This window comes from Prionailurus viverrinus, chromosome C1, assembly GCF_022837055.1.
Source record: "Prionailurus viverrinus isolate Anna chromosome C1, UM_Priviv_1.0, whole genome shotgun sequence".
Taxonomy (NCBI): Eukaryota; Metazoa; Chordata; class Mammalia; order Carnivora; family Felidae; genus Prionailurus; species Prionailurus viverrinus.
In genome coordinates, this window is record NC_062568.1 from 10,249,302 (window position 1) to 10,272,205 (window position 22,904).

Sequence of the window (22,904 nt, forward strand, 5' to 3'; positions counted from 1 at the left end):
GCAATAGCAAAGGTCCTAATCATAGTGGCCAGGTAGGGCTAAGAACGTGTGGGCTGTTCACGCAGGAATCAGTCCTTCACATCACCAGCCAGGGGCCAACGAGGGGACGTGACCTTCCTCCCAAGGAATACCATTTCCGAGATAACACCTCTCTTCGGCAGCACCAGATGCGTTCCTGTCATCTGTTACTGAGAAGAAGACCCTCTGGGACAGGGACATCCCGTGGAGTAGAATGTGAACGTTCCCTTAACGGGAAGCGCATGATGGTAAGACGTCTGTCTCTTCCCTGGGGCTGTTCCTCCTCCCAGCGTCCTCCCTTCCTTTTCAACGTTTCCCTACTACTGTTGTCCTTGACCTTACCTCTGACAGACAGCAAGAGGTCCTTAGTTGCTTCTTGCAATTTAACTTTGCCCTCTGCTTCCTTTGGAACTGCTTTGAAGGCCTGGCTATGCTCGTGTCTCAGTTTGACACGGTAGGCGGCTTGCTACAGAAACGTGTGTCCCGTCTCCTGCGTTTATTTGTCATAATGATGGCACTGAGTTCAATCACCTACCTACTATTCAAAATATAAACCAAACTCGTCCGTAAAAGTATAGCCAGTTCCCAAATGAATCACATTTGCTTTTATTCCCTGTGATTTCAATCTCCCTTGATTTGGGTATTATTTCAATAACAGTAATGACTATGTATCTCCCCATCAATGTCTCTATTTATGTACGTAATATATAAACCCTTCTGCAAATCCCACTAAAATTATTTAATATGACTTAACATTCTATGTTTAGGAATTCAATGTTATTTTAAAATTAAGTGAATTTGAGATGACAAATCATATGATCCCACTCTTATAGAGTCAACCAATATAAGATAGATGACAGCCTCCCATTATTTTAGCATCACACACAAAATGTCAATGCCAGGCCAAACTAAAGATCAAATTGCCTTTCTCTCTAGAGTTTTTAAAGATGTTGCTGATGGACTGGAGAAGGCAGGGAAGGAGACATCAAACCGGAGACATTTCTTCTTAAATTTGGAACACGTGGCAATTTCATGACGAAAAATTTTAAAAGGTGCCTGCAAACACACATATACATATACACATGTGAGAAATAAAATGAACCTAAAAAAATACATGGTTGGGAGAAACGACCTTTCCCCCAACTAGTGCCCCATGCAGTCACAGCTACCAAAAAAAAAAAAAAAGAAAAAAATCAAGCCTTTCAGCTAAATAGGTGTTCTTAATATAACATTTTAATGTTTAACTTGGACCACAAATATTGGTCCACTTAATGAAACTTTCTTACTCTGCCCTGCTAATGGCGGCCACAACATTTTGCCATCTCACAATTGGTGCTCACGACTGTTTCAGTGCTGAGAATGGCCCCTGTGTCTATTGGGTCTATGTGTGGGTGGATTGTGGTGGGGGTGTGGGGGCGCGGCATTCAGAAATGTAGACGGCTTGCAAAAAGAATCGCCGGTAGAGGGACCCACCAAGAATCTTAGTAATCATGTCCCACCTTTTCATTCCATAGGTGAAGAGTATAAGGTCACTTACCCAAAGTCACACAAGTTAGTGATGGGGATGGTGGACGCCCCAGGGCTCCTGAGCCCTACATCCAAAGCATGGGCTCTGGCCAGAGGACCCGGCATCCTATCTGAGCTCCACCCCCAACATGAGGGTTCCTCAAGCAAAGTTCTTAGCCCCTCTTAACCCCAATTTTTTTATGGGATAAAAATAGTACTGATCTCACACGGCTATTTTAAGAGTTAAATGTCCTAATGTACATAAACTCTCCTAGCTCTGTATCTGGTACATTGTAGGTGGTCAATAAATGTTGATGGGTTTTATATGACAGTATTTATTATTAGCCACAGTATTAATAAAATACTGGGAAAAGTTAAAGTCAAGCAGTGTTTTTACACAATAATAAACCAGCATGTTCTTTATCCGATAAAATATTTTAAGAGTATTGAAAACACCTGTTTTGATAACACCGGACACACCACCAGGTCTCAAAAATCAAGGCGAAAACTCTGTCATCCAAAATGCTGACATCAAAGGGAGGCGATTTTACTGCTGACACACACAAAAAAAGGAATTTAGTTTTTTGCTTCTTCCCTTATTTTGCCAAGCGGATGACCGACTCGAGTGTATAAAAGAGCTTTATTGAGGTATAACTCACATATCGTAAAATCCACCCACTTGAAGAGAGGCGTGTAGGAGTTTTTAGTGTATCTGCAGAGTTGTGTGGCCATCACCATAGTCGAATTTTAAAACATTTCATCACCCAAAAAGAAACCCCGTACCCATAGCAATGATTCCTTTGATTTGGAATCTACCAATTTTTCTACGAGTTTTTGAACATTTCTGTAACTAACACGTTTCACTCTTATTTTGACCACGGCAGCTTCCTGTCTTGTTTCCTCTTCCTGTTCTCTGCTCTTATTTCATCCGGCACATCTGTGCTTTTCGTTCAGCTCTGCCCCTGCCTTCTGTTTTGTCTTGTCTCTCATGCAGGGCATCTAAAAGGCCGGGCTCTTCAGTATGAGAATCTGCAATGCTCACGATTCTGCTGCAGTTCCCTTGCCTGTATCCGTCCTCAAGTCCAAGTGAATTCAGCGTTGGCAAGGCGTAGAAAGAGAATCCATTCTACTCAGATAAAACACCACACCCACACATTTACAACTTGGGCATAAAACACATTTATTGGTCACAACTTTATCAACCAAGAGCTTTTAAAAAGCACACAGCAAACACGTACGGTGTAGAAAATCTAAAAGCCCACCATCTCCTATAAAGATTTTAACACGGAATAAACTGTTATTTCACAGTTTTGAAGTGTGTAAAGGAGGAAATCTCTTAGAAAAATGTCTCCGATTTTTATTTAGAGAACTCAACTGTTTTGTGGAAACACCATGACTGAAGGTCACTGTGATGCTGGAGAAACTTCCGTAGCAATTTATGTTTTACGTATACTACGAAAGGAGACCGTCATTTGAACTCTCTGCATGTCCAGAGTGACGATGGCAGAGGAAAAAGAAGTCTACAGATAAGTCTGCACCTCCCACCAGATGTCATTACCATGACAGAACAGGCAGACACCCACCATAGAGACAGAGCCAGAGGGAGCCTTGGAGATCATTCACTCCTAACAGGAAGGAAGGGGCCCAGGTCACCCCGCCAGTTAGTGGAGACCCAGGGGCTAAAGGGTTATTTGAAATCGAAGTCTGGAAGGTAAAAAAGAATAGCACAGTTGTGTTTGCTGGTTGTTTCCACGTGACCATTCCCCAGACTGGACAGATGGAACCCGACCAGGAAGCTCCACGTTGGTCTAGAAATAGACAGGGGGAGAATTGTACAGCCCTTGGGAATACAAGACGGTCAGATTTATCTTTATTCTCAAGAGGGCCTAAGAAAATTCTTAATCAGAATCTAAGAGCCTTAAAAGAAAGAAAGAAAGAAAGAAAGAAAGAAAGAAAGAAAGAAAGAAAGAAGGAAAGAAGAAAGAAAGAAAGAAAGAAAGAAAGAAAGAAAGAAAGAAAGAAAAAGAAAGAAAGAAAGAAAGAAAAAAGGCAGCTCTAACAACCCAGCTGGATGAAGCCACAGCCAGAACGGGCTTGGGGCTCTGAGGCTGTCACTGAGGTGACCACAGTCCTCTTCCACTTCTGCTCCGACCTGTCTTAACGGTCACAACATGACCAAGAGAGAGGATCCTTCGTGGGGTCTGTCACTCATCCTGGGCATAAAGCCCCTTGCCTTAGCCTGCTGCTCACTACCGAAGGCTCTTGTGGCTCAGCTTGTCGTTGAAAACTTGGATGTCACCCAGAGCACATCACCAAAATAGCTCTCGCAGAAAGGGAAAAATCAACAATGCGGTGTGCCGGTCTCACAAAAGAAACATGCTCTAGGTCCCAATAAGACAGAGCTCGCTTCGGAGTGGCTAAATCCCTTGCTTTACGAGTATTTTTCATCCCAACTCTATGTTTTGACACCTCTGTTCTACAAGAGGGTGCACGGGTTTATTCATCAACAATGACGGACGAGTGCTACCTCCCGTTCCACCAGAGAAGAGTAACACGAACATGGTTCCAACATGCACGAAGCCACTGGGGTTCAGCTGCTTCATCTGTAGAAGGAATAACCCGCAGACTGCAAAGCCCCTTCTAGCTCCAAAGCCTGGCTCCTATGACATAGGTGGCACCACAAGCATTCGAGAAAGTGTGGCCAGCCTGCTCTGTGGGTGCCAGGATCACGACACTCACAGGACACAGACTCTGCTACTGAGGACCCCATCATTCCATGAGTAAACTAGGGTTTGGGACAGACCTTCTCCTTCATATGCGGTATTAAGGCACTAAGCAATGGGTGTCTGGGAGGGATTAATGAACATTACTGAAATATAAGGTTTTAGACAAATCCCTTGGTTTTTTTTAAATATAAAAAACTGCTTCTGTATTTGCCAGCCCAGAGAGACTGGACCGAGTGATTGGCTATGTAGAAGTTGCCTTGTTTTTTTCCTTTCATAAGATACACAAATTCTATTTGAGGTAACTCTCCCAGCCCCAGAAATAGACATCTTATCGCTTAGCTTAAAAAAATATATATACAAATACAGTTTAAGAACTGGCTTATCCTTGGGCTACTGGGGAAAAAAACAAAAACAAAAACAATCAACAAATCCCATCAATACTGTTTCCTGTCAAAGGAAAAGGAGACAGAGTAAATAGACCCCAAACTTGTTTTCAGATTTATCATGTACTTTGGCCATTTGTATCGTGGGTGAGGTAGTTTGGAAGAGATGTGAGGTTACATCTTCCTGTATTTCCCGTGACCAAAGCGTACCTTCTACTGAAAACAGGGCTTCTGCTTTTAACGCTATGCATATGGGGCACCTGGGCAACTCAGTCGGGTAAGCGTCTGACTTCAGCTCAGGTCATGATCTCACAGTTCCTGAGTTCAAGCCCCACGTGGGGCTCTGTGCTGACAGCTCGGAGCCTGGAGCCTGCTTCCCATTCTGTGTCTCCCTCTCTCTCTGCCCCTCCCCTGATTGCACTCTTTCTGTCTCTCAAAAATGAATAAACGTTAAAAAGTATTTTTTAAAAATGCTATGCGTACAATAAAGGCTCACCCTTCATCCCTGAAGTATATATACTTTGATTGTTTCCAGGGTTCTAGTGAAGGGTTTTCATAAATCATGTAGCCTCCCTTGTCCTGGTTCCCCTTGGGACACAGCAAAACTGGCTGGCCTTTCTAAGCACTGGAGCTGTAATCTTCAATGTGAGCATAACAGACTTAACCAGATCTAGATAATTTCAACAGTTCTAACCGTAAGACAAAGCAAATGATTCAGCTGGTGCCCAGTGTGCAAGAGAAACAGGACAAAGAAATGTCTAAGTCAAATAGCACAAACGTACATTTTCTCAAGGCAATTAGGTCAGTTTCTCTTACTGGGTCCTGGGGTTATCTTTGTTGTTGTTATTTTTTGCTTTGCTGTTTAAACATTAGGTACAGTTGCAGAGTAGACGAGAATCTTTAAAATAGAGGCACTCTGTGTCAAACCATATTAGGGAGTACAAGATATAGCCCACAATTGTGCTGTAGCAAAAGTTCGTGTCCAAACCTTCACTTGCAATCTGTAGGACTATATGGGGCTTACAACTATGCTTTGGGTTTATGAACGGACTTCTGGCTAGATTATGACCTCTAGAGAAAGAAGGAAGGAAGGAAGGAAGGAAGGAAGGAAGGAAGGAAGGAAAGAAAGAAAGAAAGAAAGAAAGAAAGAAAGGAAGAAAGAGATAAAACTCCTAAAATGTATCTAAAAATAAGATTTTACGGACGCCAGAATGGAAGTTTGCTGATGCCTAGGGTTTTGAAATGGCAAAATTCTAGCAAATTCGTCAGAGGGGAACTTTGCTCATTTTTCAGTGCCTTTGCTTCACTACCTATGGGCTTTAACTTTGCTTTATTAGATGATCCAGCTGATGTCAGGGTCAGCTTGGCCTCCCAGGACCAAGTATGAGATTAAAAGTCATAGTTTTGTGAAATCACAGAGACTTTAATGAACTTCTCTAAAGGGATGAAATTCACAGACTTTATAATAAAGGTCTCTAGTCGTCGTGGCATTCTGAAAGACCGACCCATGACCAGCTGGGGTGTCATTTTCTGTAAATGGTGCTCCTTTTATACTTTGTTGGTGTCGAGTAATACCAAAAAGGATTTATAGTCGAGTTTTGTGCATCTGTTAAAAATAGGTTGTGCCCTATTCCCTGCTTTGACAAAAAATTGATCTAAGTTCAAGGCCATGGGTCAGTGGACTCCTGGATTGTTCAACCAGTATGAAGCCAGAGGCATGTTCATTTTTTCCTGTGTGAAATGCTTTCCTAGTCAAGACATTACCCAGCATGATTTTGTTTGGCTGATGCTGACCTCAGTCCAGGCTCCAGCCCAGGCTTCATGTTTGAAAAATTAGAGGCCTGAAGATATATTACTAGTAAGTTAGAACAACTCCAAAAAGTTGCCCCCAAATACCCAGAGCACAAGGGGTAAAGAAGCAACATATAGCAACGGAGATCATTTGGAAACTAGACATTCTTCTCATTTATTTACCGAATCCTTTACTTAACTTTTAGTGCCTAATGATCAGAAACCTCCTTTTCACTTGCATCTTATAAACCAGCCTGCGGTCTCTTCCGTTACTGGCACGAGACAATCAGACCCCGCACATTCTCTCCTTCTGAAACTGGGTCTTTTCTTAAAATAGGTTCATCCTACGGTGCAGCTGTAAAAACTCTTCACCTTTGTGGGCTCATCCGTAAATATATTCACTAAACAAGTACTTATTTTGTGCCCGGCCCAGGCACTAGGGAGGTATCAGTGAACAGGAGGCACAGGGTTGCCTCTCTTCCGGACCAGACGGTTGTAACTGGACACACGACAACCAGAGAGGGCGCTTTCTTTCATAGCTGGTCTTCCTCAAAGAGGCTATTTGGGAAGAAAATTCAGATCATTTCTACGACCACGAAAACCTTTCGGAATTTCAATGTTCTGTAAAGCATGTGTCCCAAAAGACCTCCTTGTCCACCGCAAATGCACATGCTTCGAAGCAAACGACAAGCATGAATGTTTCCAAGCATGAATAGAAATGAAGAGACACGCTCTCACCCACCGCATAAAAATTCTGCACTATTGTATAAGAACGGGTTGGTTGACATGACCTAAAGGGATCAAATTATCTAAGCCTGAAAAGCAACATTATTCACCCAAAAATGGTCTGTTCGAGCAGAAAAAAAAAAAAAAAAGATCTCCTCTAGCTCTGTATGGAAAATTATTTCACACATGGTCTCCTAACTGCTCCAGCTGTGGTAAACAACAGCTGTCATACTTAGTGAAAACACTACCTTAAATTATTGTGATGTTTAGTAAAAGGGTCTAATTGTTTTTTGAAGCTGTCGTATTTTTTTCTTGAGCACACGAATAATTCTAAACCTTTTCTTCACCTGCAAAATGACTGGCCCTTCCTAAACGAGGAGGATGATTAGAAGGGTTATAGTCTTCTCCACCCTTCTCCTGGTGGGTCACCTGCTGTATTTTTATTGCCCATGGACACTCACCAACATCTGTCACCATAAATAATATTTTCCAGTTGCACATTGGACTCCATAGTCAAAGAAGAACATCCTTATTTAAAATATGTATTCTCCCATGGGATGTTCTCGCATCCTCTGGTGTGCCTTCTAAGCGTACAGTTATTTAAAAGTGAGAGTTTCGTGCTCTGGAATACCATACTTCCTCTTGTGCGCCTCAAATAATTTCTTTAGCTCCTCCATATAGGTGTGATGTAACTCCTCAATCTGTTCCGTGGTTGGGTGCAGAGTCTGATGAACGGGGATTGGACGGCCAACTACAAAAACAGAGAACGTATCAGACAAGAGAGACCAAAACCACTCCGTCACAAACCGCTGCCTCTAAAGGATGGCTCTGGAAAGATCTGCCAATCAGAATCTGTCAGGCGTGCTCACTCCAATCGCTTGTTCATTTTACTGGCTGCCTACAGTGGTCACACCATCCTATTCGATGACAAATAAAGAACTTTCCTTCTCAGCGATTGCTGGAGTGTTAGGTACCCTGGTGGCTTTGACTCTGAGTCAAATGAGCCACTGTGCTGACCACAGCTGTGAAGTAAGAGGACATAGCTGTGTGTGTATGTCACTAGCATTCTCCCTCTGGTACAGCTGACAGCCAGGCCACAGGACCCTATTGTGACCGATGGTGAAGTCTTGAGTCATGAGGCATCCGCTCTTTACTCTCTTTTTAATGTCATCCTAAAAAATCTGAAGAATGTATATCTTCAGAGCCAAGAATCTGTACTAGAAAACACCCATCATCACAAGACTCTCACTGTTTGTTAAGAGTAGAAAACAAAACCAACCCGAAGTCTCAGTAGAAAAATTATTAAATAAGCCACAGAACAGTCCCTCAACAGAATCCTAGGCAGCAATCTTTAAACAAAATGAAATTATATGTGTATGCACACGCACACACACACACGCGCACACACACACACTGAGGTCTAAAACGTATGAAGTGGGAAAAGAATTGTAAAATAATACAGTATGATCCCATTTATGAAAAAACATTTACATTTCTAGGTGTATTATAAGCTTTAGTGTATTAAAAAATCGAGGGGTGCCTGGTGGCTCAGTTGGTTAAGTGTCTGACTCTTGATTTTTGGCTCAGGTCATGAATTCAGTTTGTGGGTTCAAGCACCGCTTGGGATTCTCTCTCTCCCTCTCTAGTATTCTCTCTCTCTCTCTCTCTCTCTCTCTCTCTCTCTCTCGTATTCTCTCTCTCTCTCTCTCTCTCACAATAAATAAAAATAAACTTTAAAAGAGTCTAGAAAGAGAGACTGGGAAGAAGGTAGAGATGGGGTAGTTTTCACTTGAAAGGAATTTTCTACAATGAGAATGCAGTTGTTTCACCTGTAATTAAAAATGAACTAATTATTTTTTTAACCTGTCAACTTCTCTACATATTTCAAAAGGTGTCTAGAGTTGTCTCAGATTTTTAGAAACTACAAGATACACATGGCTTTGGCACCTGCTTTCCTGGGTCTTTCCCTGCTGCTCACTGCTCCCCCTGCTGGCCTAATGCAGCTTACTGATGCCAAGAGTTGAAAACCTACAGGGTGTTCCGTGACCCGCGGCAAAGAGGTTCTTATGACCCAGGAGCAACTTGGGCATGAGGTCAAGTGGGGCCATGGGTAATAGAAAGGAACCCAGAGGGGACACAGGAGGTTTCCTTTGGTCTACCCTAAGTCATTCCGTGGTACACCCAAGGTTCAAACCCATGTCAGTAACAGGTGGTGGGTGAGTTAAGAGAAAACCAAGCAAATGTTAAGTCACAGAGAAAGAAGGAAGGAATAAAATCAGTATGGGAGGTAAGGAGGTGCAGAGAAGGTAGTGATACACACACACATAGGACGAAATGTATTATTAAGAAGATACCTCTATCACTTTATCTATCTCTCTAGCTATCTAGCTATCTAGCTACCTACCAATCTATCATCTATCTATCTAATGATGCAATAAGGAGACATATATAGTAGATACATATCATATCACCTTACTGCAGTATTAATATTCTTACATTGCTAAGTTTTTAAGCAGATATAGCCTCAGGAATCTCACATACAGTTCTGAGAGCCTGGATGTCAAATTTACATAGAGTAGACATCAGTCCTTTGTCATTCCACAGACTGGAACTCTCTTACTGTCAGTTGTGGTTGGAAATACGGCTGAGGAGAAGGCTAATGTGGTAGTGGGGTGGAAGAGGAGCTGGGGCTGCACAGAAAACACTAGACTACCAAGCGCACCGAGCTACCGAGTAACTTCCTCCCTGGCCGGAATTTTCACATGTATGGGATAAAAAAGTAGAACTCAATGATCTTGAAACTTCCTTCTAACTCTGACCTTTTTGTTTCAGGAAAAAATTGAGAAATCTGCAGGTGACTTGAGAATCTACTAGCCGTTGCCAATCTACTAGCAAATGTACAGTTTTATAGAAATAGCTTCTGTTAAGTGAAATTAATCCCAAGAGAGGTCAAGTATGCACGATTATTCGAGGTGGAAGTCGGAAGGCCGGGGACTCAGAAAGAGGCACAGTGATCTAAGAAGATGTTGTTCCCAGATTACTTTAAATAAAATTCATGAATTCTGAGGCACCCGGGTGGCTCAGTCAGTGAAGCGCCCAATGTCGGCTCAGGTCATGATCTCACGGTTCATGAGTTCAGGCCCCACATCAGGCTCTGCGCTGACAGCTCAGAGCCTGGAGCCTTCTTCGGATTCTGTGTCGCCCTCCCTCTCTGCCCCACCCCTGCTTGCACTCTGTCTCTCTCTCTCTCTCTCAAAAATAAATAAACATTAAAAAAAATTTAGGGGCACCTGGGTGGCTCAGTCGGTTGAGCATCCGACTTCAGCTCAAGTCATGATCTCACAGTTTATGAGTTCGGGCCCCGCATCAGGCTCTGTGCTGACAGCTCGGAGTCCGGAGCCTGCTTCAGATTCTGTGTCTCCCTCTCTCTCTCTCTGCCTCTCCCCCGCTCACAGCCTGTCTCTGTCTCTCAAAAATGGATAAAAATGTTAAAAAAAAGTTTATAAAAAAATTTTTTTTTTTTTAATTCATGAATTCTGGGCACCTGGGTGGCTCAGTCGATTGAGCATCTGACTCTAGATTTTGGCTCAGGTCATGATCTCATGGTTGTAAGATCGAGCCCCACGTCAGGGTCCACACTGACAGCATGGAGCCTGCTTGGGACTCTCTCTCCTCTTTTTGTCCCTCCCCCACTCTCTCTCAAAAATAAACAAACATTAAAAAAAGACTCATAGATTCTGAATTATTAATCAAGTCTTATTTCCTACGAGTTTTCCTACAGATAATTTCAATCCTGTTCTTTTCTTATTCATGGTTGTTTGTATATTTCAGGTGGCTCTTCCAGAAAGCTCAAACATGCCCATAGATATTAAATTCATGATAAGACTTTCCCCTTTTAAAGTGTGAGATGGACAGCTTCCTCCTTGCCTTTCTCTTGTTTATGCGTAGGGAAACTGAGGTACTGGAAATTTCAAAACTATATTTAAAAAAAAAAACAACAAAACAGGAATTAAAAATATAAAGCTGGTGCCCCTGTCCCTCATTACCAAAATTGGACCGGGGAGCAAGAAATCTTTCTCAATTACTTTTTTTAATTTTTTTAACGTTTATTTATTTTTGAGACAGAGAGAGACAGAGCATGAATGGGGGAGGGTCAGAGAGAGAGACACACGCACAGAATCCGAAACACGCTCCAGGCTCTGAGCCGTCAGCACAGAGCCCAACGTGGGGCTCGAACTTGCGGACTGCGAGATCATGACCTGAACTGAAGTCGGACGCTCAACTGATTGAGGCGCCCCCTCTCAATTACTTCTTGAGGGGTAAAGACAGAGGTGACAAAACAAAAACATGCAAATCTGAGAAGAGTCCCCAGAGCCCCGGAAGACCAGAATCCTCGGTCTCCACAAAAAAGGAGATTTTTATCACTCAGAGGAAGAAAACAAAGCTAAGCCTATGTCAGCTGCAAACTGCCCTGTTACTCTCTTTTGACAACACAAAGGGGAAAAAAAATGGCTGCCCTCAGACATGAAACTCCTTGCCCTGGAAAAAATCAGCCAACATCTCTCCTGGTGGTAGAGTCGGGAATCATTGCTCCTGTTCACGTTCTGGTGCTTTTTAGAGCTGGCCGCTTGTGTGTTCCATTTCCCAGTCCCATCCAGCAATTCGAGCTGAGCTACGCGCTCACGGCCTCACACAGCAAGTAGCCTTGCCTCGTTTCTGTGGTGTCGTGTCGTATTGACCTCAGATGGGGAATGGCTTCATGAGCCGTTGCATAGGCAGCTGGAGAGGAGTTTGGAAATGGGCATTATTTTCTTCTCACCGAGACCAAGAGTAGGTCTTTGGCCACAAGAAATCTTTGCTGTTTTTCTTGAATGCTGAAAATTCCACAGAGTTGATCTCTCGACTGATCTCACACAGGAATTGCTCTTTCTCGGGCTGCTACACAGCTGGACCCTAGAGAAAGGCTAGGCTGTTGGCAGAGGGCGTTGGAAAGGGTCAACATGTGGGTGCCCACGAAACCTGGGTTTATTGAAACTCTGGCTTATGGTGGAGGCTCAAATAATATGCCTGACGTGAGGAAAGAGCATGCGTGTGTGTGTGTGTGTGTGTGTGTGTGCTTCCATACACACACACACACACACACACACACACTCAAGAACATTCATTAAACACTTACTGTGTTACACTGGGCACCACACTAATCCCCTTAACATTATCTCTTTAAACCCCTGCTTGACATTTAAATTTAAATTAGGCTCCCCTTCCTTTCTTTGTATTTCAGAGAATCCCTTATGTGCTTTTTTTTTTTTTCCTCATCAGGATATAATCATGACATGAAACATAATGCACTACTTTTGTCAAGTGGGTTCAAACCAGTTTCATTTTATTAAAGTACATTCCTTTCCGCATCTATAGCAAGAATGATACAATAAACACCTGAGTACTCTTCTAGACTCATCAGCTTTGAACATTTTGCGCACAAGCGCGGGTACCCACGTGTGCATGCGCAGATATACACGTGTATTGTTTTTATTATTGTAGACCCATTTTGAAAGTAAGTTGTAGACATCAATGGTCCGATTGTATTATCGTCCCTAAACATTTTGGCTTGTGGTTCTTAAGTACAACAACACTGTCCTTCTTTTTTAATGTTTATTATTTATTTTTGAGAGTGAGGGAGAGAGTGAGCGGGAAGGGTAGAAAGAAAGAGGGAGACAGAGAATCCCAAAAAGGCTCTGTGCTGTCAGCACACAGCCTGATGCAGGGCTCGATCCCACAAACCGTGAGATCATAACCTGAGCTGAAATCAAGAGCCAGACGTTTCACAGACTCAACCACCCAGGCGCCTCAAGAACACTGTCCATTTTATTTTATTTTATTTTATTTTATTTTATTTTTAAGTTTATTTATTTTTGACACAGAGAGCAAGCATAAGCTAGGGAGGGGCAGAGAGAGAGAAGAGACAAAGAATCCGAAGCAGACTCCAGTCTCTGAGCTGTCAGCACAGAGCCTGACGCGGAGCTCGAACTCACGAACCGTGAGACGATGACCTGGGCCGAAGTCGGACGCTTAACTGACTGGGCCACCCAGGCGCCCCAAGAACGCTGTCCTTTTTAAATACACCATTCTCATACCCAAGGCATCTAACCTCTACACAATTATTTTGTACTTAGTTCACATTCAAACTTGATGAACTGTCTCCATGATATCCTTACAGCTGATTGCCACCCCCTACCCCCCACAACCATCCATGACAGCTGCTGTGTCTTTGAGTACTCTCTCTTTTTGGTCTTTCAGGAAATTAATATTTTTGAAGAGTCTAGGCCAGTTGTTTAACACAATCCGAATGTCCCATCTGAATTTGTCAATTTCCTCATGATTTGATTTCGACGAACACTTCGGCAAGGACACTTACACAGAGAGATGGAAACACGTTTAAGAGCGCTCAACAGTCTGGTCAGGAAGCCCCCCGGGCTGTACATCAGCCCCTACTCTCCTATTCTGGGGGTGCACAAAGTGCTTTCTCACGTACAATGTCATCTGATCCACAGAATAACCCTTGGAGAAGACAGGACAATTGTAACAGTTTCCTCTTTAGAGTCGTAAAATCTGAGGCTCAGGGAAGACAAATGAAACCACCTAAGTCCCTCTGAATCAGACCCCAAGACCGTATCACTTGCTTCTGTACATGTGGCTGAGGCACGACAAATGGCTTCTTAATGTCCATTTTGATTTCTTTGTGTGGCTGGGGCCTGCCATCACACTGGGCCCACAATGGAAAGAAGCAATTTCTTAATGGCAGTGATTATATTTTTTTCATTTTGCCATAAATATAAAAGTGAAACAGCAATCCCTATCAAAATAGCACCAGCATTCTCCAAAGAGCTAGAACAAACAATCCTAAAATTTGTATGGAACCAGAAAAGACCCCGAATAGCCAAAGCAATCTTGAAAAAGAAAACCAAAGCAGGAGGCATCACAACCCCAGACTTCAAGCTATACCTCAAAGCTGTAATCACCAAGACAGTATGGTACTGGTACCAAAACAGACACTCGGATCAATGGAACAGAATAGAAAACCCAGAAATGGACCCACGAACGTATGGCCAACTAATCTTTGACAAAGCAGGAAAGAATATCCAATGGAATAAAGACACTCTCTTCAGCAACTGGTGCTGGGAAAACTGGACAGTGACATGCAGAAAAATGAACCCGACCACTTTCTTACATCATACACAAAAATAAACTCAAAATGGATGAAAGACTCAAACGTAAAACAGGAAGCCATCAAAATCCTAGAGGAGAAAGCAGGTAAAAACCCCTTTGACCTCAGCCACAGCAACTTTTCACTCAAATCATCTCTGGAGGCAAGGGAAGCAAGCAAAAATGAAGTATTGGGACCTCATCAAAATAAAAAGCTTCTGCACAGCTAAGGAAACAACCAGCAAAACTAAAAGGCAACCGACAGAATAGAAGATATTTGCAAATGACGTATCAGATAAAGGGTCACTATTCAAAATCTATAAAGAACTTATCAAACACAACACCTATAAAACAAACAATCCGGTGAAGAAATGGGCAAAAGACACGAATAGGCACTTCTCCAAAGAAGACATCCAGATGTGAATAGACACACGAAAACATGCTCAACATCACTCATCACCAGGGAAATAGAAATCAAAACCACAATGAGATACCACCTCACACCTGTCAAAACGGCTAACGTTAACAACTCAGGCAACGACAGACGTTGGCGAGGATGTGGAGAAAGAGGAACCCTCTTGCACTGCTAGTGGGAATGCAAACTGGTGCAGCCACTCTGGAAAACATTATGGAGGCTCCTCAAAAAATTAAAAATAGAACTACCCTATGACCCAGCAATTGCACTCTGCTAGGTATTTATCCAAGGGATACAGGTGTGCTGTTTCAAAGGGGCACATGCACCCCAATGTTTGTAGCAGCGCAAACGACAATAGCCAAAGTATGGAAAGAGCCCAAATGTCCATCGACGGATGAATGGATAAAGAGGATGTGGTGTATACACACACACACACACACACACACACACACACACACACACACACACACAATGGAGTATTACTCGGCAATCAAAAAGAATGAAATCCTGCCTTTTGCAACTATGTGGATGGAACTAGAGGGTATTATGCGAAGTGAAGTTGGTCAGTCAGAGAGAGACAAAAATCATATGACTTCAAAGTCCTCATATGAGGACTTGAAGATACTAAGCAGATGAACATAAGGGAAGGGAAGCAAACATAATTTAAAACCAGGGAGGGGGACAAAACATAAGAGACTCTTAAATATAGAGAACAAACAGAGGGTTGCTGAAAGGGTTGTGGGAGGAGGGATGGGCTAAATGGGTAAGGGGCATTAAGGAATGTACTCCTGAAATCATTGTTGCACTATATACTAACTTGGATGCAAATTTAAAAATTAATGAATTTTAAAAAAGTGAAACAAACACTTCTATCACATCCATAATAAAATTTAGGCTGAGGAATGGGTGAACTAGAAAGTCAGGGGAAGTTATGGGGCTGGACAAGATGGGAAGGGAGCCTTTCCCATGACCCATGCAAACACAGCTGATAAGCCTCTCTGGGTATCCAGAATTCAAATAATCTAACACTGGGAGGAAGGAGGACTTTTCCTTATGGTAAATGCCAACTAATTAATATAGAAGGAATGCTAGAGCTGGAAAATCACCAGTCTGCAATCATGATTGCAATAATTGATTCAGGCAAGAATTATCAATGGATAGTAAAGCCACCAAGTAAGTCTGATGAACAGGACAATTACAGTGTCTAAGTAACACTATCCCCAGGTTACTTGTTAATGAAAAGGAAAAAGTCTTTGTATTTGTAAATATAAATCTAAGATACATGATATATCTACGTACGTAAACATATAAAGGTTTCTGTAGACAAATCTCTGTAATTTATCTTTATGGTAGAGAAACCTGGCAAACACCCCACTCAAGTGATCAAAGTGAGTATCACCAACAGTGGGACAAACTGACATCAACAGCTTCCTGATACACGAGGTCCTGAGGAAGACGCACCAGCATTCCTGTGGAATTCTTGCCACAGACGCGTAACTGGAATATAACCACGACGGACCATACCAACCCACAGTGAGGAACATTCTAGAAACCACTGGCCTATACTCCCCCAAATCGCTCCTGTCATAAAGACAAAGGCAAGTTGAAAAATGATCCCAGCCTAAAGCAGGCTAAAGAGATGCGAAAATTCAATGCGACGTATGATTCTGTTTGGGGGGAAAGACACGTGACCCACCCCATTCCCCAAAAAGCACAGCTAACAAGGCAACGATTGTGGCCATTGGTGAAATTTGAAATATAGGCTGTACACTGGTTAACGGTCCTTGATCAACGTTCAATTTCCTAAATTGCACTGACATCAGAGAAGAGAATCATCTTGCTCTTAAGAGACACACAGAAGCAGATGTCATGATTTCAGCTCCTATCAGAAAGTTCAGTGCTGTATTAGACCACTAGCGGGAGAAACACTGTAGCAAAATGTTACAAGTGTGGGAGAAAGGCACACAGGAGTTCATTTTACTGCTCATGAAACTTTTCTGAACCTGTGAAATTTTTCAACATAAACTTACAGAAATTAAAATCAACACATACAACGGTACATGAGATTTCCCCCTTTAAACGGCAAGCCTCCCTTGTCTCTTGCTTTCTTGCCCAAACATGCAACTTCCCATCATACTACGCGCACGGGCTCTACAACGTGAATTTAATAGTAGCCTGCCTTAAAATTTTTAATGTCTACGTGTTAGGTATTTAAAAACTTAAGAAGTATCATCAGACAGGCATAACTGAAGAATGATTTCTTTACAAAGGGGTCTTGAGCTCCTACTCTGTGGGCCCTGGGAATACAGCAGGGAGCAGTAAGACAAAATCCCGGCGGGCCTCCTGGAGCTCTATACTGTGGAAAGAGACAATTCCCAGGAACTGCACTCCTTTACACATTGTTTACTTGTGTTTACTCTAAACTTCTTTCAATTATCCCTCCTGATTATTATGATGCACGCGATAGTTAAATCAGTTTCTCTCCATTATTTATGTAACGAATCACGATTTTGTGAACGCTTTATTGTATTTTGATAAACCAACAATAACATAAAATACGTAAATTATAAACAATTTTTGAAATGTATACAGGAAATATATGGTAGCTTCTTTTTAAAAAAAATTTTTTTTTAACGTTTATTTATTTTTGAGAGAGAGAGAGAGAGACAGAGCATGAACAGGGCAGGGGCAGAGAGAGAGGGAGACACAGAATTCAAAACAGGCTCCAGGCTCTGAGCGGTCCGCACAGAGCCCGACGCGGGGCTCGAACTCACGGACCGCGAGATCATGACCTGAGCCGAAGCTGGACGCTTAACCGACCAAGCCACCCAGGCGCCCCTATGGTAGCTTCTTATATTACTTTTTTTCATTTTAATTCTAGTCCCGTGTAACCTACACTATAATATTAGTTAACCTACAGCGTAATATTAGTTTCGGGTGTACAATATAGTGATTCAACACTTCGATATATCACCCGGTGCTCATCGCAGCAAGTAAACTCCTTAATCCTCATCACCTATTTCACTCATTCCACCACCAACTGCCCTATCGTAAGCATTGAATGACCCTCAGCAAAGAGGAAAGAGGGTTTTGATGGAGGACACAGAGAAACCTGGTGGTTTAGCAAGGTTTGGTGTAAGAAATACACGGAGGGTAACTGTGACCTGATGATGGCACTTTGGGTTTAATGAGAACGTATTTCTTCTAAAAGGATTTAATTAGTAGGATATTAACAGACACAGCCTTGCAGTGTTAGTAATTCTCGCTAGTATTAGAGAATCGTTAACGCTGAAATGAATGCTCTAACGTCGATGAGGAAGTGAAGTCCCACAGATGCGTGCACATGTGTAGGATGGATAATCTGAGCATCTCCAGACAGCTGTCAGTGAGAGAATTAAAGATGAAGTGATGATTGAGGATGAACTGAACTAATATTTGCTGAGTCTTTACGATGCAAGGTAGAGTTAAGTTCACAAACTCTTTTATTTTAATCACTTTTTTTTTAAACGTTTGTTTAGTTTTGAGAGGGAGAGAGAGCGCACGTGAGCAGGACAGGGGCAGAGAGAGAGGGAGACACAGAATCCGAAGCAGGCTCCAGGCTCTGAGCTGCCAGCACAGAGCCCAATGTGGGGCTTGAACCCACGAATGGTGAGATCACGACCTGAGCCAAAGTCAAATGCTTAACCGACTGAGCCACCCAGGTGCCCCATTTATTTTATTTTTTTAAATATAAACTCTTAATTAAGTAGAAGGGGAGCAGACAGATCACAAAATAAGTTGCTGGTCTGGATGCTACCTGACCTGCCTGGGCTCTGTCAGGGAGTCAGCAAAGAAACAACTCTGGGTTTGAAGTGCATTAATTTAAAACGGAAATGAAGGGGCGCCTGGGTGGCGCAGTCGGTTAAGCGTCCGACCTCAGCCAGGTCACGATCTCGCGGTCCGTGGGTTCGAGCCCCGCGTCAGGCTCTGGGCTGATGGCTCAGAGCCTGGAGCCTGTTTCCGATTCTGTGTCTCCCTCTCTCTCTACCCCTCCCCCGTTCATGCTCTGTCTCTCTCTGTCCCAAAAATAAATAAACGTTGAAAAAAAAAAATTTTAAAACGGAAATGAACACAGCAACTTAGGTCTCTGTTGCAATATCACATTGCATTGGGTTGATACATAGCTCTGCTTTTGTCTAAGGAATGGTCCATATTCTATCCTTACTTGGGTTATTTCAAATAAAAGTCCTTAAATGCACATGGTCTGTGCGGGTCTGGTTCACTCAAATCAGGCTGGCCTCAGTCATCTGGCTGATGATAAAATGAATCTCGTGGCGGCTGAGGTGTTATGTAAATGTTCATATTCTCAGCTTGCTTTTTAAAAAGGTTTCAAATACTGGCAGGACACTGAAGATGCCAGAGATAAGACGTGGTATTTCCGATATAATTGTTTGGGAGGTAAGCAGAAAGGATGGACTGAAGCAAATTTCCCTTATTCTAAATGTTAAAGAGAAGCACATTAGACAGGCATGAGCGAAAAACCAGAGCTCTGTTTGCTAGTCTCAACAACGAATTCAGATCTGGTCATTTCTATCTGACCCCTGACCCAAATAATTATTTGTCAGCAGAGTTAAAACTAGGCTGTGTCAAGTGATAACCACTTAAAACTAAAGTTTAACCCCACTGGGTGATAACTGTAATCACTTAATCCAACAAAATACACTTGGCTTTCAACATTGGCAACCTATTTCACACGTGTATGAGTTACACTTAAACTTCAGTTCCTAAAAATAATGTCTTTCAATTTTCCTTATATCCCCCCAAATGCCAACTATAGTACTTTGCACATAAGGGACCAAAACCAGTATCAGGACATAGAAAAATCATGCTCTGAAACATGTTGATTACCTGCTTAAATATATATATATAAATATATCTATATATATTTATATATATATAGGTTGCAATATATATATATATATATATATATATAGGTTGCGAAATATATATTTATATATATATATATATATTTTGCAACCTATTTATATATATTTATATATATAGCCAAAGAAATGTAACCAGCTTCTCTTGGAAAAACACAACGGCAAACTTATCTCTGTGTTACCATTACAGTAACTAATCAACAGTCTGCTAACATTCCATGTGAGTTAAATACACAGTTAAAAATAGTGTCATGTGACTGCACGTGAAATGCAATGCTCTCAGAAACTGAAAGCAGTAAAATCCTGTTCTAAGGAAACAGACCTAAAAACATTTTGAATGGCATTTAATGGACTGTCTCTGGTGAAACTATTACTTCCAGTTTCAGATGAAGTATATATAGTTTGGTTAATTGTGCTACGAGGGTCTGGCTCTGCCCTTTCTCCTGCTGGGCGGTCCAGGTCACTTTCGATGTGAAGAGCTAATTACTCTGCTCCTCAGTCCTTCTGTCAACATGGTCTGTCACCCTCCTCCCCCATCTCAAGTCTGCCCAATATGCAACTTTTTAAAAATAAGATCAGTCTATATTAGAATACATACAGGTACAGTGAGTGGCCTCCCAAAATCGTTTTTGCTACAGACTGATGCCTATGTGAACTGAATATGATGAGGATATTCATTACACAGAAATCTGCATACATTAATAGACTGTGATGTAATGCATTCATCAAAGGACTGCTACGTTACGATCTGCTCGAACAGAGAAGTGGATTCATATACAGTACTAGAAATTTTATGTCTAGGGGAGCCTGGGTGGCTCAGGCAGTTAAGCATCCGGCTCTTGATTTCGGCTCAGGTCACGATCTTGCAGTTCATAGGTTTGAGCCCCGCATCGGGCTGTGCACTGACAATACAAAGCCTGCTTGGGATTCTCTCTCTCCCTCTCTCTGCCCCTAGCCTGCTCACTCTCTCCCTCTTAAAAATAAATAAATAAAAATTAAAAAAAAAAAAAAAGGAAAAAAGGAAGAAACTCTATGTCTAAATTGGATTCTCCCTGTAGTTCAATAGCAGTATTCTTGAAAGTATTCAATTCCCAAGTGAAAAATAGTCATTTCTTAGCTAAAGATGTATCATAAATAAAGCTCAAATAACATCTATAGGATTCTTATTTTAGGAAGTTCTTACTTGAAGCCACTTCTCTCGCACTAACACCACAATCAATAACAGTAACATGGCTCAAAGTTAGGTAATCCTTTTACTTATTCTAACAAGCGTTTGGTCCTTGAGGTACATACCAACAGTGTGGATCGGTTTCCTGTATGGCATCAGGCCAAAATTGTATTGAAAAATCCCTCTGGCATGGAAAAGAGGCAAAGCAAACCCCATGATCTTCTGTAGCCTCTCTTGCACGGTTCGAAGCCACGAGCCTTCAGGGTTGTTAACTTGTTTGAACAGCTCATTTTCTCCAAAAGAAAACACTGGGACCAAGGAGGCGCTACAAATAACAAAGGGGAAGAGTACAGATTTTCAATGGAAGGGATTTAAGTATTTTATTCTGTCCAGCTGGCTTTTGCAACCTATTCCTGACAATTTTTTCAATGTTCCTCTGCCTCCCTATCCTGCTAATTTCATGTTCCACACCATGAAACTTCTACTTGAAATCGTTTGAGAAGGGACTTCAGCAGCCTAGCAATTTATGGAAGTTTATTCGAGAGCCAATCAAAGCTCCGGGAAACTTCTTTCCCACCTATAGTTTGGGCCATGGTTCATTTGTTCATTTGACTGGAAATCTGTACTGCGAATATACAATTTTGTACCTTTCTTGTTTGCTTTGCTTTGCAAGGTGAGTGTAGGTGCTGGATGCCGTGACACTGAACTACCTTACTGGGAAGGTCGGATTCCAGTCCCCATGAACACCAACATTTACTTTTAGTGTCAGGTCAACTAAGAGGAGGTCTGCCTTTAAGGACAAGAAACAATACTTTATTTCTCTGTGTTCATTTAATAACGTCTTAATTTCTAGGGGCGCCTGGGTGGCTCAGTCGGTTGAGCGTCCGACTTCGGCTCAGGTCATGATCTCACAGTTCGTGAGTTCGAGCCCCACGTCGGGCTTTGCGCTGACAGATCAGAGCTGGAGCCTGCTTCGGATTCTGTGTCACCCTCTCTCTCTCTCTCTGCCCCTCCCCCACTCACACCATGTCTGTTTCTCCAAAATTAATAAACGTTAAAAAAAATTTTTTTTTTTTTAAATAATGTCTTAACTTCTCTGACCCAGGTACCTGAAATGAGAAACTACTTACCCATGGGTCAAAGCGATTTTAACAAATCCTTTCCGCTGGCGGATGAACAGAGTGAATTTTCCAGGATGGGCATCCAGCGATTCTTCCGCGCCCCCGAGAACTATGACTGAAATGTTTCCACCTCCCTCCTTGCTCAGCACATGGGACACACTCTTCTTAGAAACTGAGACTGGTCCTTCGTGAATAAAACAAAAAGGTTAAGTACTTATTGTGTTTTAAAAATTACAGCATTGGGGCACCTGGGTGGCGCAGCCGGTTGAGCGTCCGACTTCAGCCAGGTCACGATCTCGCGGTCCGGGAGTTCGAGCCCCGCGTCAGGCTCTGGGCGGATGGCTCAGAGCCTGGAGCCTGTTTCCGATTCTGTGTCTCCCTCTCTCTCTGCCCCTCCCCCGTTCATGCCCTGTCTCTCTCTGTCCCAAAAATAAATAAACGTTGAAAAAAAAAATTACAAAAAAATTACAGCATTTTTATCATAATACTCTGTGGCATCTGCGAACACTTAACAAAATTCCCTACCCTGCTAACATATGGAACAACTTGTAGTTTATAATTTTGACACAGCCAGATCTTTGGTAACGTATTCCATTAATTATATCTAACGTTTTGGCAGCTGATGGGCTGCATCTTTAAAATGTCACTTGTTATTGGGACGCCTGGGTGGCTCAGTCAGTTAGGTGTCCGATTCGGCTCAGGTCATGGTCTCACCATTTGTGGGTTCGAGCCCCGTGTCGGCCTCTGTGCCGACAGCTCGGAGCCCGGAGCCTGCTTCGGATTCTGTGTCTCCCTCTCTCTCTGCCCCTCGCCCACTCACACTGTCTCTCAAAAACAAATAAACATTAAAATTTTATCCAAAGAAATTTTTTAAGATGTCACTTGTTAAATCTACCGCTTATTTGGATAGGTTGTGCACTGCTCA

The 22,904-nt window shown here is 42.4% G+C and overlaps 1 protein-coding gene across 6 annotated transcripts in view; it reads right to left on the reverse strand.

The window, feature by feature from the left end:
- MOGAT1 (monoacylglycerol O-acyltransferase 1) overlaps window positions 1-22,904 on the reverse strand; it is a 68,368-nt gene that overhangs the window by 27,572 nt on the left and 17,892 nt on the right. For 3 of the 6 annotated variants that reach the window (XM_047873882.1, XM_047873885.1, XM_047873886.1), the window contains 3 exons: window positions 21,989-22,163; window positions 20,984-21,183; window positions 2,688-7,901 (listed from right to left, as the gene is read on the reverse strand). In XM_047873882.1, coding sequence (XP_047729838.1) covers window positions 7,747-7,901; window positions 20,984-21,183; window positions 21,989-22,163 — 530 coding nt within the window. In that variant the 3' untranslated portion in view covers window positions 2,688-7,746. Of the gene's footprint in view, window positions 1-2,687; window positions 7,902-17,610; window positions 18,148-20,983; window positions 21,184-21,988; window positions 22,164-22,904 lie in introns of those variants that run through there. The other 3 variants (XR_007155252.1, XM_047873883.1, XM_047873884.1) reach the window with 3 other exon arrangements.